The 18,485-nt window shown below is 36.3% G+C and overlaps 1 protein-coding gene across 2 annotated transcripts in view; it reads left to right on the top strand.

The window, feature by feature from the left end:
- The first annotated feature begins 16,720 nt into the window (after nucleotides 1-16,720).
- The window catches only part of spata17 (spermatogenesis associated 17), a 41,434-nt gene continuing 39,669 nt past the window's right edge, over nucleotides 16,721-18,485 (top strand). For both annotated transcript variants that reach the window (XM_067368292.1, XM_067368293.1), the window contains exons 1-2: nucleotides 16,721-16,798; nucleotides 17,014-17,103. In XM_067368292.1, coding sequence (XP_067224393.1) covers nucleotides 16,731-16,798; nucleotides 17,014-17,103 — 158 coding nt within the window. In that variant the 5' untranslated portion in view covers nucleotides 16,721-16,730. The remainder of the gene's footprint in view (nucleotides 16,799-17,013; nucleotides 17,104-18,485) is intronic.

The following is an 18,485-nucleotide window of genomic DNA, read 5'->3' as shown; positions in this document are numbered from 1 at the left end:
CATCATCTCTAAAACAGCACAATCCATATTGTCACATTGAAATGTCTAGTGACATAGCATAGGGAAAATAGAAATGGAAAGCAATGAATCTTTCCTTTTGATTAGCCTGGGAAATTAGTGCATTCACCAACGGGCATGACTGCTCTGGAATGTGATGATTATGCAAAAATACTCCGGCATTACAATAGGTTTAATCACTTGCTAATAGCTTGCCAATAGCTTTACGCCATTTACTGTTGTTATTCAGACTATATATATATATATTCTGTAAAACCAAATGTTCAGAATGTAAAAAAATTGTTGTGCTCATATCAAATACAGAGGAAATATAAATAAAAAAAAAAAATAAAAAAAAAATAAGATGCTGCATAACAGATATTTACATATATTCAAAGACAAAAAAAAAAATCTGTTCAAACATTTACATACCATTGGTTATTAATAATGTTTTGCCTCCTTGAACATCAATAAAATACATAACTACACTACCTTTCAAAAGTTTGGGGTCAATAAGAATGCATTAAATTGATTACAGTGCATTAAAGTGACTATTTTAAAACTAAAGTGATTATTTTAAATAAATACTATTCTTTTGATAATTTGGCAACACTTTACAATAAAGTTTCATTAGTTAAAATTAACTAAGAATTAACAATACTTCTACAGCATTTATTAATCTTAGGTGATGTTAATTTCAACATTTACTAATGCATTAATAAAATCGAAAGTTGTATTTGTTAACATTAGTTAATACACTGTGTACTAACATGAACAAACAATGATTTAGTTTTAGTTTTATTAACTAACATGAACAAAGATAAATACTGTAATAAATGTTTTGTTCATAGTTCATGCTAGTTAATACATTAAGACTTAAGTATTAACTAAAAAAGTTAACTTTAGTATTATTATTAGTTCTACTAGTATTATTAGTTATAAAAACTTAATTTAGACTTCAAATTCATGTTTTGCTGTATCCTCTGCGCTTCAGTGTTCGTCATTACGTCATGCATCTGGTCTGAGGTTACTCTTCCACCGCAAATTAATGCATACGGCCGTCTGCCGGAAGCTAGTTATTTTAGTTAATTAAGTTTTAAAAATGGATATTTTTCTTACAAAAACCCATCACTTCACTCTAGAAGGCCTTTACTAACCCCCTGGAGCCATATGGATTACTTTTATGATGGATGGATGCATTTATTTTGGCTTCAAACTTTTGAATGGTAGTGTATATAGAAATTAGATGGCAAAGCTGAATCATAAAGTAACTGTGGTAAACAACTCAAATGTGCAGAGCAAGCTGGGAAACCAAAGAAGTCACAGGACCTGGAGGTGTCACTATTAAGACAAACCAGGACCTCATGCACAACTATCACAAAAGACTACAAACAGACCCTGATGCTCATAGAAGCCAACATATTAAGAGGTGTCTTTATAGGAGCTTTTCTTAAGTTCACACACAAACAGATGGATCGCAGCTGTCCTTCAAAGGCTCCTATCTTGCCTTTCCATGTTAATGAATTCTCCGTGCTCGGTCTGTGTGTCACACGTACACACGTACACACATACACACACACACACACACACACACACACTCCAGAATACTCCATGCTACTTTCAATCTCTGGCATCTCATTGTGCCCTTATCCCTTAGATGTCCTCTCCTTCTTTCTGTCCCCTCATTGTGTCTCTGATTAAATCCTATACCTCGACACCCGCACACACACACACACCTTCCACACACTCCTCCTTTTCTCTTTTTCCTAATGATACGGGCAGCACATTGTTTCCCCATGCTTAGAAGAAGTTGCGTTTCAAGCAATAAATTTCCCGCACAGTTAGGAGAAGGTCACCAGGGCCTGGATGCAAAACATAATGAGAGTACAAGGTAAAAAGTTGTCTTTTCCTAAGAGCAAAGGTGCTTTCGGAAAAAAGCCTAACTGAGACGGTCTTTTAAAGGGAGAAAGGAGAGGTCACCTTTATCTGGAAGAATGGATGACCTGTGATATCCATCTTTTGATCGAGGGGAAACAGGTGTGATTGTGTTGTGAATTATTTAAAAGACATTCTGAGAAGCGGTGGGAAGGATCTGTTCCAGCACGAGCACTAAAGCAAACAAGACAAGAGCTTTAGAAAGCCATTTTCATTCCGCTTTGATCAAAAAACTGTTTGTACTGCATGTGCAGAACACCATTTTGCCTGCACACATGGACTATGCATGAACGATGTCCTCGAAAATGACACCAAAGTACAGCTATGGAATGACATGCTTAAAAGTTAACGTAACGTTTCACGCGAACATTCAGGAAACTCCGGCTGCATTTACATTTAGACAAGAGTCAAAATTTGCAAACGTCCTGTTTTAATGTAAGTGATGTCTACAGCCGTGGAGAGGCTGAGAGATTTATTGGCTTAATTTGCTGACCTCTAGCACATGGATCTTGAGGGCAGCGCGAGTGCGAATCGGCAGCCGCCGGTGCAAGTGGGTCTGCGAGGAGCGACGGAAGGGGGAGGGGGGTTCAAGGTCAGCTCGTTTTAGCTGGGTCAAGTTCAGCCTACTTCCACTGCCTCCCTTATGCATTCAATTACAGTCACCTGACACTAAATTAGCATGACAACCTAATTTACCTTTTCACCCCGTTCCAGTATACGCTCTTCCCTCGCTCTTCTTCTTCTATATCTTCTGGTCGAGATATACTGGAAGAGACAAACAGACAGACTAACAGACGGAAGGGGGAAAAAACGGAGAAAGGGATCGCTTGGTCAGCACAAGTTCCTCCTTAAGCCCACTGACTCAAGACCAATAATATTTTCAAAATGTCTGACTATATTAATTATTGAGGAATTGGAAAATGGCCTCAATCAGGTCCTTAAGTCCATACTCAGTCCCATTAAGCTCCATCAGCGCAGGGGCGCTGGAGGTACGGTGTTCAGTAATGAGTGGAACCTTCACGCCTGCAGGCTGACCTAATGAAGTGCTGCCTACTTAGAACAGCTCCGCACCGCCAGAGCACATGAAACAAAAGACAGGCAACCATAAAAAGCAACTGTAAAAAGGGAAATTAATCCCAGTCTGTGAAGCCTGTTCTCATCACTGACCTTGTTACCATACATGGTTGGATGTGGCCTTGTGTTGAGGTGGTGGGCCCGTGCGGGGAGTAGATGTATCATAATATGAGATGAAGGCAGCTGAACATGGAGGTTTGAGGTGCTAGACATGTAAATTCAGGGAAAGAAAATGGTAAAATATTTCAGAGCTGCAAGTAGTGTGGAACTCCACAAATGAGATCTCTCAATTATTTCTCCTAGATTAAGGGTTTTCAATTTTTCACTGCCAAAGACACTCAAATATGATGATGAAATATCAAGTGATCTATACATTTCATTAATAAAGACCTTTTAATATTGCAAAAAAATAAATTAAAAATAAAAAAAAAATAAACATTCTAATTTAAAATAAAATTAATCCATTTTAAAAAATGGTTAAAAAAAAAGAATCTGTAAAATCTTTCTAATTTCTAATTCGAAAAATATACTTTTTTTTTCATTTAAAAATAAAATTGATGATTTCTGATCAGTGTTTAGAAAAACATAATGGTAAATGTTGGTTCCGAGACCATAGTTTTAAAACTTCTGTTCAGATGACAATAAGTTTGTTTGATTATTACCTTTTTAACATCAGGATTGCATCAAGGCTATTTACAGGACACTTTGCAAACACAAGGTAAACAACACAATTCATACAATTTAAAACAAATCCATAAAATTAAAAAAAAAAAACAAAAAAAAAAAAAAAAAACAACATGCAGATGTTAGAATATGAAATATTTTGGTCACACTTTAGATTAGGGTCCAATTCTCACTATTAACCAACTATTAACTATGACTTTTGCCTCTAAATTATGACTTTTTGCTGCTTTTAATAGCAAGGTACAGTAGTTGTCATGTTCAGGTAATGGGTAGGAGTAAGGGATGTAGAATAAGATTATTCAGAATAAGGCATTAATATGTGCTTTATAAGTACTAATAAACAGACAAAATCCTAGTGATATCAGACTGTCCTCCAAAAAAAAAAAACACAACCTGATAGGTCGTTTTTTTCAAGCACCTTATTACGACCCATATTTATGTTTTAAAGCCACGGACCCTCTAGCTGGTGTAAAAATAATGAGTGTCGTGTTACGTCTGTCGTCATGAAATGAATGAAACGTCACAACGTCTATCGTTACCAATTAAAATGTGTGTTCATTTAAATGCGATGTGTGGACTTTTTACTCGGCCCCTTACCCACCATTAGTCCCATTTCCATTTAGCAAAACTCTTTTTTTTCTTTATTATTATTAACGACTACACCTACCCCAACCCTAAACCTACCCTTAGTGATTTATAGTGCATATACACTTTATGAGCACGTGTTTCCTGAGATCGAACCCACGATCGCATGATTGCATATTGTTGTATTGCAATGCTCTACCATTTGAGCTACGCAAAACCCAAAATATGACGCAAATGTAAGGGTACAATGCATTAAAATGAAAGTATCCTGTTGTCGATAGGGGCACAACTTTAGTAAACGCTCTTATGGGTCATATTTCATGCATTAAAATTAAAGTGTCCTGTTGTCGACATGGGTGCAACTTTAGTAAACGCTCCTATGGATCATATTTCAGGGACGAGACAAACGACCTAAATAGGGGCGTATTGGTTGGAGGACATGTTGAGTAATATGGATGCTAATAAGCAACTAGTTAATAGTTATAAATGGACCCTAAACTAAAGTGTTAGCAATATTTCAAAAAACAGTTTTCTGGTAGCATCATAAAAATTATGATCCAACGCCAATGAGAGTAAATGGAGAGCAAATGGAGACTTTTGCTGAAGTCTCCTGCTTCATACATTTTACTCATGAGATAAAGACTCTCAATAACTTCACACAAGTCTCTTCTAGAGTTGATACTTAAATTAAGCAGTTTTGAGAAAATAAATCTTCAAAGTTAGGAATAAGCAACCTTAGAGCAATAAAATTTTCATTTGGGCACTTACTAGAAACAAGTGACAAATTAAAAAAAAAAAAACAAATAAAAAAAAAGTGATGTCAAACCTCTGTTGAATAACTACGACACCTACTGTAGAAATGATAAACATGGGAGTAAATATGTACCAAAAGAGCTGAACAAATATGTAACGTTTAGGTCATTTGTTAAAATACACTTATTCTGTTGAGAAATATGAAATCTGCTTCCCAGAGGACAGTGTTTTTAGTACACAATGTGAACTATTTCCAGTCACAAACAGACGGCCTCTTGCCCTTCACAGTCCTTACAAGGTAACTGCACTCTCATGAGCCTAGCCGTGGCTCAGCTATATCGGGACGGTACAGTGTACATCATCCTCCGAAACCCAGCCCCACACGAAGACACAATCAATTGTGTGTTCCTCTGAGTTCTCTCCTGCGCTCTTTGTTTCAGTTGAAACTTAGTGTGCGAGCACAAACCGTCCTCCCTCATTGATCAGAAATTCAATTCAAAAGTCTATAAATAAAAATAAATGAGCAGTAGTCACCCGGTCCCTCCCAGAAGATGCCAGCTGTATGGAAATCAAATCTATAATCCTTCAACTGCCGACAGGAACGCATCCAATAATGGCCCAGGCCAAATAATTCACATGCAAGAATTGAATGTCGCAGAATTAAATGAATTCTGTAATAATGGAACGAGTGCCTTAGCTTCAAAAAGAGCTGCTCACAATTTCTCATACATGACTAGTTTAAGAAGAAAGATTTTATGAGAGAGGAATAGTCGAGAGAGCACTGGGGGGTGGGGATGTCTAAATCTAAATTAAGATGTTAGATGTGTAGTTTCCAATAGGACCTTGACATAACTGTTGACCTACTCATGACACGATCACAGTGGCGAGGATTTGGAATTCTATTAGTATTACCAATGGAAAAAAAGTCAAGGAGTCATCAGGAAAGCAAATCTATAGCCTCTACTCTACCAGACAATTACTGTTGTTAAAGTAGAATTAGATGGGTATTGACAATGAGAGGAGGAATAGGATTAGGCTGACAGGGCCACTGCACTGAGGTGAGAGAGAGATGAAGGATGTGTCATAAACTTCATCTTGCTGGTTCATGTTTTACTTTTATTATGTTTGGTTAAATTCATGGAACAACTTGTAGATTTTGCTTTCTGCATATAATGAGATCATTTCTGATTTTTACAAGGAGATACTATTTTGTAAATAGTCTGTTAAGAGTTATGCAAACCTTGTTGAGCATATATAAAGTTGTTTACTCCATGAACTACATGGGTTCCTTTGGGAATCTCTAATGGATCTGACATAGGGTCAAAATTGAAATAAATTGTATTATGTGGTTGATAAGAAAATTTTTATTGAGCATTATTCAACATATTAGAATCATTTCTGAAGGATCATGTGACACTGAAGACTAGAGTAATGGCTGCTAAAAATTCAGCTTTGCCATCATTGGAATAAATTACTTTTTTAAAATTGAGAATTTAATTGAGAATTTGTTTTTTTAAATTTCAGGAATACAAACTAAAGTAGTTCCATAAGGTTTCTTGTCAAGCAGTTTGTTATTAAACAGTTGATGTATAGTGTGCATATAGATAGTCAAATGTCCACTGAGAAAGAATAAAAAAGTTCAAGGATTATAGATGTGCAAATGTTGCAACACAGTAAAAAATAAAGACAAAAAGCAAGTGCACAGACATTATTGCACACTCTGATATTTAAATATGTTCAAACACGCATATTCAGTGACTTCAGCTGCTGATGTATTGTAAATGTTGTGTTAAAACTTGAGACAAGTTAACTCAGATTTAATAGAGAGAGAGTGAACAAGAGCAAGAGGGAGAGAGACCCACTCTGCTCATCCCGTAGATCTTTACTTCTTATTGAAAAACTAGCTGCAGTTAATATTGACACAGCAAGGTGTGAATCAATACATTGAGAATGAGCAATACATTTTAATTTCAAACTGCTCAAACTTCAGCAGCAAATCCATGCAGTTAAGCTGTTGTGGGAGTGGGTGAGAAGGGGCAAGGGAGGGGGTGGATGAGATAGAAATTTGCTGTAGATCAGATCCAGGATCAGCCTCCTCCAGCATGACATTTCCTGTCAGATGATATAGACTAGCTGAAGTGACTTTTTAACCTGCTGTTCAGCACAGAGTCACACAGTCCTGTTTAGCACCTCACTTTGTGCTGGCTGACTGCAAAAAGTCCATTATATTTAATACATATTCATAGCTAAAACTAAGCTTCTCGACTAAGATCTAGCTAAGAAAAAAAAAAAACAGTCTCAGTCTCAAGACCATTTTTTGAAGAACTTTGTCTCATCTCGGTCTCTACCACATTTGCACTCGGTCACAGACTATGAGGACTTTGGATTTTAATTCAAAACAGGTCAAGACCACAACTGCAGGGATATTACTGAATTGCCGATGCATTATCTGATTTATTTGTCAACATCATTAATGTAATTGGATGTAAAACTTACTGCTTCAAATGCAATCAATAACTTATATCCAATTTGATTTCTTTTGTTAATTTTGTGCCAGGTTTGAAATCAATGAGGGATTGTGTCAAAAATGTCACAAAATTAATACAAATTCCCACAAAATTCAAGATATGATTGCAAAAAAAGTACTTGTATGAGACCTTGTTTGTATATATTATAGCATATTATATACTTAAGCAATATCTCAAGAGATAAAGAGCTGGTTTCACAACTGGTTTGGTAAGATTTTTAAAATATTTTGAAAGACGTCTCTTATGCTCACCAGTAGACTTGTAGACAATACCACCTAAACCGAGACCAATTCAAGACCTAGACTTAGACCAGTGTGTGTTGAGACCAAGAAAAGACCAAGACTTTGAGGGGTGGAGACTAAGACAAGTCAAAGACTAAGACAAGGCAAGGCCAAGACCAAACCAGCACTCCTTAAAATCATCTGAAAGATCCACATTTACTGCCAGATAAATGTCTTATATTTAATCAATAATTACAATTAGAAGAACAAGACACTATACATCTTTAAAATTTCTAAATTGGAAATCCTTACATTGCTAAATGTACAAATATGCCCTGATTATCACATGCATTAAGCGTAAATGCCAAAACAGTAAACATCTTGTTGAAGTCATTGCCTGTAGCCACACCTCTCTGCCATTGAAGCTAAATGACATTGAGGCTGAGCGATGTGAGAAACGGCCTCACACTCACAGAATGTACACGGGCATGCGCAAAAATACACTCCAGAATGATCTATGTCTCCTCCTTGCTATCGATAACAGTTTAACTACATCACAGCAGACAGCTTGTGTCTCTTTATCAGCAGCTCCTCTCTCGCGCTCTGCATGCAGGACGTCACTGCCTCTGAGTTTCAGAATCAACCTCTATATCATTAAATTTCATTATGACGTTAAACTGTTATAGGCCTCCATGCCTGGATAAAAAACAAAACAAAAAAACAGCTGTATTGCTGAAGTTATAATATACAAAAAGGTATTTTCTTTCATTATGAATTTTACTTATAATACAACCAAATGCAGGCTGACTTAAAACATCCTCTGCTTTTATGTATCATACTAATAGCCGTACTAACACACAGAGTTGGATAATGAAATGCAGTCATTATGTGCATTATTCACAAGCAATTAGTTATGTTTATGTATCATTTATGAGCCTGTCATAAGCAACACGAAAGCGATTAAGACTTATTAGGAACTTGTGTATTGCAATTTGTTTGAAGCTCTTCTAAATTATATATTAAAGGCAGATATGCAGATGTGTATGCAAGAAAGGGCTGCAGCCCACCATGACCATGAAATCAAATATATTTCATAAGATTATATAAACTGAATATAAATAAAGAAGCAAATGTTCAAGTCTGCTGCAACAAGGCTAATTCTGTGATACGTTCAAGTTGAGTGTGCTAATGTGGTCGTGGGACTGACAGCAGGGGCCTCCAGGCAGTCACACAAGGGTCAGTGTGGCTCTCTCTGGTTTAGTAGGGCCAGGCAGAAGAGCTATGCACTTAATCACACCCAGAAGACTGGTCATTATTGCAGTCAGTCAGGGTGAATTACCATTTCAAAGGCTGACAGACAAGAGAACAGAATGATTGGCACGTTATGATGACAGCTCCTGCTGAAGGAAGTGGACAGCCCTATCAACACCAAAGAAATGGGAGAATCCACAAACGTGTTTGCCATTTGTGTAGGTATAGTAGACCTGTTGATTACAGGAAGAATACTTTTATTGTTTGATTTACTCTAAATGTATGCAGAATATAGCCATCTTTTTAACATTCTAGATGATACTGATGAGCTGATAATTGTTTTTTAAAAGTTTTTACGCCATGTTAGCATCATGGCTATTTACATGGCAAAAGAGGTCAGTATCATCCATAAAATTTACATTATATAAAGCATTTCAACTTAACATAAGACAGAAAATCTAAAATACTTTCAGGTGGTACATTTTCAAATATTCCATGCAAACATGTTTCTGAGTAAAAGCGTTTTCTAGCACCATCATAAAAATTACAATTTAACAGAATATGCTTGATAGTCAAAGGAACTTTACATGAAAGACATAGAGGAGGAACTTCGCCTATTAATAAAAACCCATGGGTAAGTCTTGAGTGCCCCAGTCTACACCTAGTAAAGACAACTTGATCATGTCTTGATTTGAAGTTATGGAAGATACTTCTTTTTATACTAGGGTTTATTTCATACAGCTTGTTATTTTTATTTTCATCCCATTCTTTCTGCCACGTATTAGTTATATATAAATTAATAACTGGTTTAAAATCAGAAGGTGGTATTTGACAGTCAGATATTTCCAGGTATGAGCTGATAATTATTTTAATTTTATGGCCAATGAGCAATAATATGGCCACTATTAAAATTCTATAGCATATTGTTGAAATAAATTGAAAATAAAACAGTAAAACGAATTAACTGTTTCAACTGCTACAAGTGTATTTCAGCATTACAACATTATAATGTACAGTTTGAAAAAATGATATTCAATTTTGAAATTTGCTAAAGATTACATTTAACAACCAGACATCAGATCTTTTGAGCTCTCCAAACATCCAGAGTCCCATCTGGGAACATTTCTGGGTTTCTCAGAAGCAGAAGTCATCATAGTTCGGTAAACTTCTATAGTGGTGAATGAGAGACTACATTAAATATATTTATTGTGTTCCTATTTGTTCAAATAGCAATAGAAAAACTTTCCAGTCGTGGAGGCGGTGTGAACATGGGACTTTACATGTTACAGTGCAAGCTGGAGGTGAGTCTTCCATCAGCTCACTTTCTGATTGGGTATTGTTTAGTTTCATCCATAATCTCCAGAGTGTGTGCGGCTGCGCACATTTGTCCTTGGGGTTCCCCCAACACAACAGAAATTCTAATTGTAGATATTCAACATGTTGAATATTTACGATTCGAGATTGGGGCGGCTCCAACGTTCTTCTGAGCAGATTCAGTCACTTTTAACACACCTCACACCACAGGAAAATCTGATAAGATATTCAGTGGAACCATCTAGATAATTGGGACTTTACCTAGGAATGTCGAAAGGGGAGAAGGCAGTCCGAAATCGGTCCAGAATCACCCCGAATATCTTGTAGTGTGTGGCAGGCTTAAGCAATGCAAATCATCATGCAGCATTAATTCTTAAATAAGGTGTTTACTTAGACAGCTTAAAAGATTTTAAAACTGAACTAAACTACTTTAAATGTTGTTTTCTGGGTAAAGCAAGAGTATGTAATTAAAGTCTTGGAAGGGGAAACATCTGTTTTCGTCCCATATAATTAGCATAATTAATTAATCCTAACAAATTATTTTTTAACACCTAAAATAAATCACAAAGCCCTGCTTCTCTCGACTGACCCTGTCTGTGTAGTATGGGTAATTGATCAAGAGTAAATTGGACAATGTGCAGCAATGAGGCGTATTGTATCCTCGTATTTGAAACACACCCAAATCATTAGTCTGAGAGCACAGATGGATTAAGGACCATCTTTTTGTAATATAAAATCTTGGCTTGAGATAGCAACTACCAAAGTCTTAGCTGGTTGTTGACAGCATCAGATGAGGTTTGCATCATATTTAAAATGACACTGCTGTGCAACATAACGCGGCCAATCAATTCATAGCCTCAGGTAAAGATCTGATGACATGGAATGGTGTAAATGATTTCTAAATATACTGAATGCAGTTATTAGGCCAGAAAAATAGTCTCTCTAGCCCACCTTTGTTAGACAAAAAGAAAACTACAATCAGAAAAGCATGTACAGGCTCACATGTGCGCACACACACAGGCCAATAAAAACTCTTTCAAAAATGTCTAGAACGGTTTATGAAAAGACAAAAAGAGGGCCTCAGGGAATACCTCCCGTGAGCAGCAACGGTATATTGCTGTCAGGTTCACTGTCGGATGGGTTAATCAAAAACTCAAGGGGAAAGGTGCTATCTTCACCGCACACTGCCATCTTTATCGATTCTATTTACAGCACCTCACCGGGATCGCACTTCTTTAACTATTCAATTGGTCCAAAATAGATTTTTCCATTTTACGCAAGAGCGACAGGGAAAACATTAGACCAGAACAAACGTGATAGAAATGTATCACAAAAGCAGATGAACAAACATTGTGGAAGATTTATGGCTGGGATTTTAATAAATTCGAGAGAGATGAATTGATTTTGGTTAGGGGTGTAAGCAGCAATTTATTGGGTGGGAAAATGCATTATTTTCCAATTGTTATCAAGCTACAGTAAAACTGATTTGTGTCCTATTGCGTTTTATGGATAAAAGGAGGAGGAACCTTCACATGATTTAGATTAAATGTATTAATCAAAACCACCCAGTGTGAACAATATATCTACAACTTGAGAAGATTTTTGACATTTAATTCTGTCGCAACATTTTGGCTCTGTACCTCTGCCTCCAAATTCAATGGCTGCCACAGCTGAGGGAACGCTCTGTTTTAATTTTATGAGGCTTAAAGTAGCTTTTAACCAGCCAAGCGGCAAATAACATAGGATTAGAAATATTTAGTGTTTTCCGACTCCTTAACAAGGATAATCCTTTAGAAACAAGTCTGACCTTTGCGGCTTAATAACTTGGCAGTAGTTAACTCTTTAAATGATAGCTGGGTAATTTAAAGAATGATTTCGTAGCAATAATGATTGGGAAAGAGATCAAGTGAGACCGGGAGAGAGAGAGAGAGAACGAAAGAGAGCGAGAGAGAGGGAGAAAGAGTTAGATATGCAGAGATAAGCAGTCAAAGAAAATTTCATGAAATTTATCTGGTGTGTCGTCGTCAATTAATTTAATATTACTGACAAGCAACTAGACTGGAGATGCACACATTAATTCAATAAAAATGCATTAACACAAAGTCAACTGTTATCCATTAATGCCACTGCAAATAGAATGTTGCATGTGGCAGAATTGCAAATTCTGATGTTCAAACCAGGTCTACAAAATGTACTAAAAGGAAACCCAATTTACAATATAAGCTAATATTCAATTATCTAAATATACAAAGACTCATTTGGGCTTTAAATAAACCACTATTCCTAAAACTGACCACAACAAACCACTCTATTATTCCAGTCCATAATAATGATAAAATGCCCACCAAGGTCTCTGAACAGAAATCCATTTTGTTCCAAGAGTGCCTGTGTCCAGCCACTGTGCTCCACTTACTCTCTTGATTTGATAGTGAAAGCAGAAAACTTTTCAGTGTCAAATAGTATTTTAAACCAACAACTTACTAAAGTCCCATGTCATCAGGCCCATGAAAACTAATCTTTCAGTAGTAATAGCTCCTATAAAAGCGGACAGAGCCATATAGAGGCAAGTAAACAGGCAACAAATCCTTTGCTTGGCTCAGGTGGGCAATGAAGCAAACAAAAAGCTAGAAATGGGATCGGGCCCTGGATGGAGCACACTGGACCATGACTAAAATAGGCCAGAGTTCATAGGTCAAGGTCTTTACGAGAGCTGCCCCCCTCCCATCCACAAGATGGATAGCTTTGTATACTACTCAGTTTAAGATTGGATTCAATTCAATTCCCAGCAATTACAAATAAGCCTGTAACAAACAATATATATATATATATATATATATTTTTTTTTTTTGAAAAAATATAAATGTATCAATTCTTATAAATGTATATAAATACACCTAAAATATATAAACTAATTGTTCTTTCTCCTTAACCCTTAACTTTATAGATACATTAGATTTTAGAATAGATTTTATGACTGTACAAAATGCAAGGTATAATCTAATATAAATCTACACAATTACAAACATTTTGAATAATTTTGCATACACTACTTTTTTTTCCTCTCACATGCTTTATTTTACAGATCTATTAGATTTGTTTTTTTTATATGATTATCTAATATCCATCTCTCTATTGACTGGGTGAGTCTTGGATCTGGATGAAACTGCTCCTCTATAGTCAGGTAGATTGAACTACGTTGCCTCAGACAGTCTCAGCCCTACAGAATTTGAAATAATCAAAACCAAAGTCACAAACAAAGTCGTCACATTTGATTACCGATCACACTACACAGACATGTTTGAATAAATGCACTGTCATGTTTTTATCATCAGAAAGATGCTCCCTGCAGGAAAGAAATGTCATTTTATGTTTCAGTGAGTGTAAGTACAGTCAGTACACTACAGACAAAAGAAAAGTGCGTACAAGGGGATTTGTATGACAATAAAATTCACAAACCCAAACAACACTGTGACAAGCAAATCACAGGAGACTTGTAGTCTTATTCACTCTCAAACCGCCGTTATTAACAACAGCACAGTAATTCTGGCACTGGTGAGCTCCAGAAATCAAAGTCTTACTTAATCTTGCCAACACAGAGCCATTCTACTTTTTGCAAATGTTTCAAGTCCTACGTTCCTCTCCTGCAAAAGGATTTTAGAGTGGAAGTAAACACCTCAGAAATACAACTACGATGTAACATTGCCCAGGAGGATTTAAATTGGGTTTTTTTTTTTCATGGCCTCTAGGCAATACCTATATGACAACAACACAACTGCCGCAAAACAAAAACAGTCTGACTCAATAGAAAGATGAAGGGGTAACCGACAGATGAATGGTAAAACGATAAAAAGAAGCAAGTTTGTGCTTACGGTGGACGTTCTCAGCCAAAGTGAGATAACAGAGAACAACATGGCTTGATTTATTTTCTCTTCAGCTCTTTTCAAAATTGGATGGCAAACACTCCCTATTCCATTAACTACAGTCCATATGATTTTTGGCAAATAAAACTGTGCGGTAGCATCTGTGCGCCTGATACAGTGGAGGAGAAACTGCAAACGCAAATGATACGTTTTATTATTTGCCGCCATCAAATAGACCCTTGCATCTGCTTCTCTGGCACCATATCCGCAAACACAGCGCCCGTGTGAGATGGGAGAGACCTCAATCAAACGTAAGCTAAGCCTTTCTTCAGGACATGAAACAGAGCACTCCTCTAGCTGATATTATGTCTGCCAGAGAAAACAGGAGAAGATGAAGAGGGAAGAAAGGAAATGCAAAACAGAAGGAGGATGGAAAATAACATGAATTACCTGATTATGAATAATAAGCAGCAGGCGTACACGCTGTACTTATAGCTTGCATGATAATCCCATCATGCATGGTAGTGTAAGTTTCTAATGAAGTCATATGGAGTTGAAGCATAATCACATTTTTAAGCTTTGTATACATGCAATGTATAAAAGATTCTTCTCAATTATATTTTGAGGGGACAAAAAAAAAAAAAAAAAAAGAGTTTGCCTTTCCATTGGTCACCCAGTCAGAAGCACTGCAGATTGTTTGGAGAGTAGAGGAACGGAGAGCTATGATGAAACTGTGAGTACGCAGGTGATATATCCTTGCACACTAGCAGTGAGGCCGGCAGCACTAAACGCCCTTCTGCATGGGGCAGAGGAGCCTCAACTTCATCAAACCCCTCGCAGGATCAGCCCCCTTCTTAATGGATTACTGCTGTCTCAGTGGAACCACACTGCAAATAATGATAGAACACCTGCAGATTAAACCATCTTACACAATACTCAATTCATTACCTTTTTCCCCAGATAAAGGCCAGCTAATAAAAATATGATTTTCTCTTGCACCGGAACAGTCACACCTTTATCCTTTAAGGGAAACAAAAGGAGAGGGGGAAGGTGATATCATCCAAAAGCAATAACGGCTATCATTGCAATTACATGGTCGCTCCATTGCAAGGAAAAAGAAAAATGTGTGGCGGTTTAGAGTGAAAATTTCAACAAAACTTTGCTACTTGAATAAAGTGTTTCACTATTTTTCTAAACTGACATTTTTTGGATTATTTAGGAATGTTACATTTCAAATATAGCATATTAATTAGCACTTTTTTTCCTCCTTTTTTTTTGTGTGTGTTCATATATTTGTACCAGCACAGAATCTTTCATGAGTCAACAGATATGAAAAATCTAACATTAAACTATTTTCATTAAACTATTGAAGCTTCTCACTATTTTGAGAAGCTTCAATACGGACTATGAAAAACCCCCCTCAACCTTGATGCCTTTGGCACTGACAACCAATTCAAAGTGATTCACATAATCAGTAAAGTGTGATCTAGAGAAGTGAAACCAATGTGAAGAATGCAGAGGTGGTCGGATGCAGGGCAAAACTGGGTCACCTGGCTGCATGTAAACATGTGGGCTCTCAACAGCTCTCTCCAGGTGACACCTCATCACCGTGCTGCTAGAATGATGGCTTACACCCGTCTGGCTTGTCAAAACACTGTTTCGCAGGCAATTACCACGGTGGCCAGCCCACCACCGGGTTCGGATGGATGGGCGACACAGCCAAAGGGTCACTCCTCTGCCCATATTTCTAATGCTTTGCTCTGGTGCGGCGGGACAGCAAATTGGCTGGCGTCTGTCAGTGGTTATCTGTATTGCCGGGAACTCACAAGACATCTTGTATCTTGCTTGTATCACATCCAGACGTATCTGAAAACAGAGAGAAGGGTTTTGCGAACAGATGAATTTGTCAGTTATCTCAAAAGATCTGTTCCAAATCATGTTATGCTGAAAAACAGGATGTTCTCTTGCCATAAGAACTTATTAAGTGTGTATATTTACTATGAACCAATGATTTAAATAATCAAATATATGGCCTTCAATGTGAGAGAAAAAAAATTGATTGGTTTCTACTAGTTCAGAGACTAAATAAATAACGTTACACATTAATATACAGTTTATGGTAAATCCTGCAAAATTAAAATCCTTTGTGATATACTTATTTACATATTAAATACATATTATACATTTGACTATAGTTGCATTAATTAACTGTCGGTAATGGGCTGTCCAACAGGAAATAACCTAAAATCACGAGTGAATAAATAATTGCATGCATACATTCGTTTGCCATATGTATAACGTTTAGTTGTTTGAGGCGAAAATGTGAACGTTTTTTGAGAATTCATTAAGAATAAATATCTTTACCAACTTCAAACAGAGCTGTCTTCCACCCACTCAAATAACTTCCCGCTCATTTGAATGGACGCGTGAACTTCACTTCCTTCACTGCGCGTGACTGGCGACGAGCACACTACCCGCGCGCACGTGGACCTTTCCGTTGTCATGGACACCTATAAACTTCCGGAACCATGGCGAGACTTGTGAAACTTTACAGTCAAGTTGATCACATTAAACAGCAATATTTTATCAGAAACAGGTAATTAAATAATATTCAGTTCTTTACATTTGAGAACGGTCTTGTTGTGTTGTATCAGTCGATGTAGGCGGGAAATAATGCGAATTTCAAAACGTTTATGTCAACAACCTTCTTCAGGGCTGTTTTTAGATAAGAATAACAAAAGACACATTGGTAAAGTTGATAAGTCATTAATTCGGTGAACTCATGCCTCTTATGTTACTCTCACATGTTAGGATTGCAGAGGAAAACAGACAGAAAGAGAATGAGGCTGCAGTCAGAATTCAGAGCTGGTTCAGGGGCTGTCAGGTGAGGGCATACCTCAGGTAAGACAGCCTTTGTGATCTGATTTTCATCTGATAACATGCTTGAATTATATGATCAGTTTGTCAGTGTGTGCAAACAAAGAATTAACCCTTTGATCAAAGATTTATTTGTTTGTTTAGAGGGGAAATAAGTGGCAGTCCTGTTTCAGTTCATTCCCTAGCCTAGATAAGACATGACAAAAAAAAAAAAAAAATAGTTCTCAGCATTTTTATAAACTTGTGTATAATAATCATGTACTTTTATTTTCATTCATTCTAATTTATTTATTTAAAAGTTACAATAACTTTGAGAGAAAAGAATTCACTAATTATAGGCCGTTGTCTTTACTATCTCAGTTCTCCAAAATATTAGAAAAACTTTATGTTAATAGATTGGATCATTTTATTGAGAAGAATAAATTATTGGTTAATAGTCAATATGGATTTAGGTCTAATAGATCTACATCCATGGCATTAATGGAGTTAATTGAAGATATTACCAGATCTATAGATAACAAGAAATATGCATTGGGTGTATTTATTGATCTAAAAAAAGCTTTTGATACAATTGATCATCATCTTTTAATTATTAAACTGGAGAAGTATGGTATAAGAGGGGTTGTACTTGATTGGATGAAAAGTTACATAAGTAACAGACTTCAATTTGTGCAAATAGGAGAGTATAGATCAGAGTGCTTGGATATCATATGTGGAGTCCCACAGGGGTCAATTTTGGGTCCCAAATTATTTATTTTGTATATAAATGATATATGTAGGGTGACAAATTTTGTAAAATTTGTGATTTTTGCTGATGACACTAATATTTTTTGTACTGGGGCAAATTTGCAGCAGCTGTTGGAGATGGTCACAGCAGAAATGAATAAATTAAAAACATGGTTTGACTTAAATAAATTATCAATAAATTTAGATAAAACCAAATTTATGCTGTTTGGAAATCGTAAAATTGATACACAATTAAAAATAATTATTAATAATGTTGAAATAGATAGAGTATATGAAAATAAATTTTTGGGTGTGATTCTGGATCACAAAATCTGCTGGAAACCCCACATTAAATATGTCAGAGCAAAAGTAGCACGGAGTATTGGAGTAATGGGGAAAGCAAGGCATGTGTTGAATGTGAAAGCACTTTATATTTTGTATTGCTCACTTGTCTTGCCGTACTTGAATTATTGTGTTGAAGTGTGGGGCAACACCTACAAAACCACCTTACAAACATTAAGCACAATACAGAAAAGAGCAATTAGGATAGTAAATAAGGTAGGATATTATGAACATACCAATTTACTGTTTTTAAAATTACATACTTTTAAGTTTAAAGATATTGTGGAATTTAAGACCGCACAAGTAATCTATAAAGCAAAAAATAAACAGCTGCCTGA

This window comes from Chanodichthys erythropterus, chromosome 18 (genome assembly GCF_024489055.1).
Source record: "Chanodichthys erythropterus isolate Z2021 chromosome 18, ASM2448905v1, whole genome shotgun sequence".
Taxonomy (NCBI): domain Eukaryota; kingdom Metazoa; phylum Chordata; class Actinopteri; order Cypriniformes; family Xenocyprididae; genus Chanodichthys; species Chanodichthys erythropterus.
Note: the sequence above shows the minus strand (reverse complement) of the source record. Positions and strands in the feature narration are given on the sequence as shown.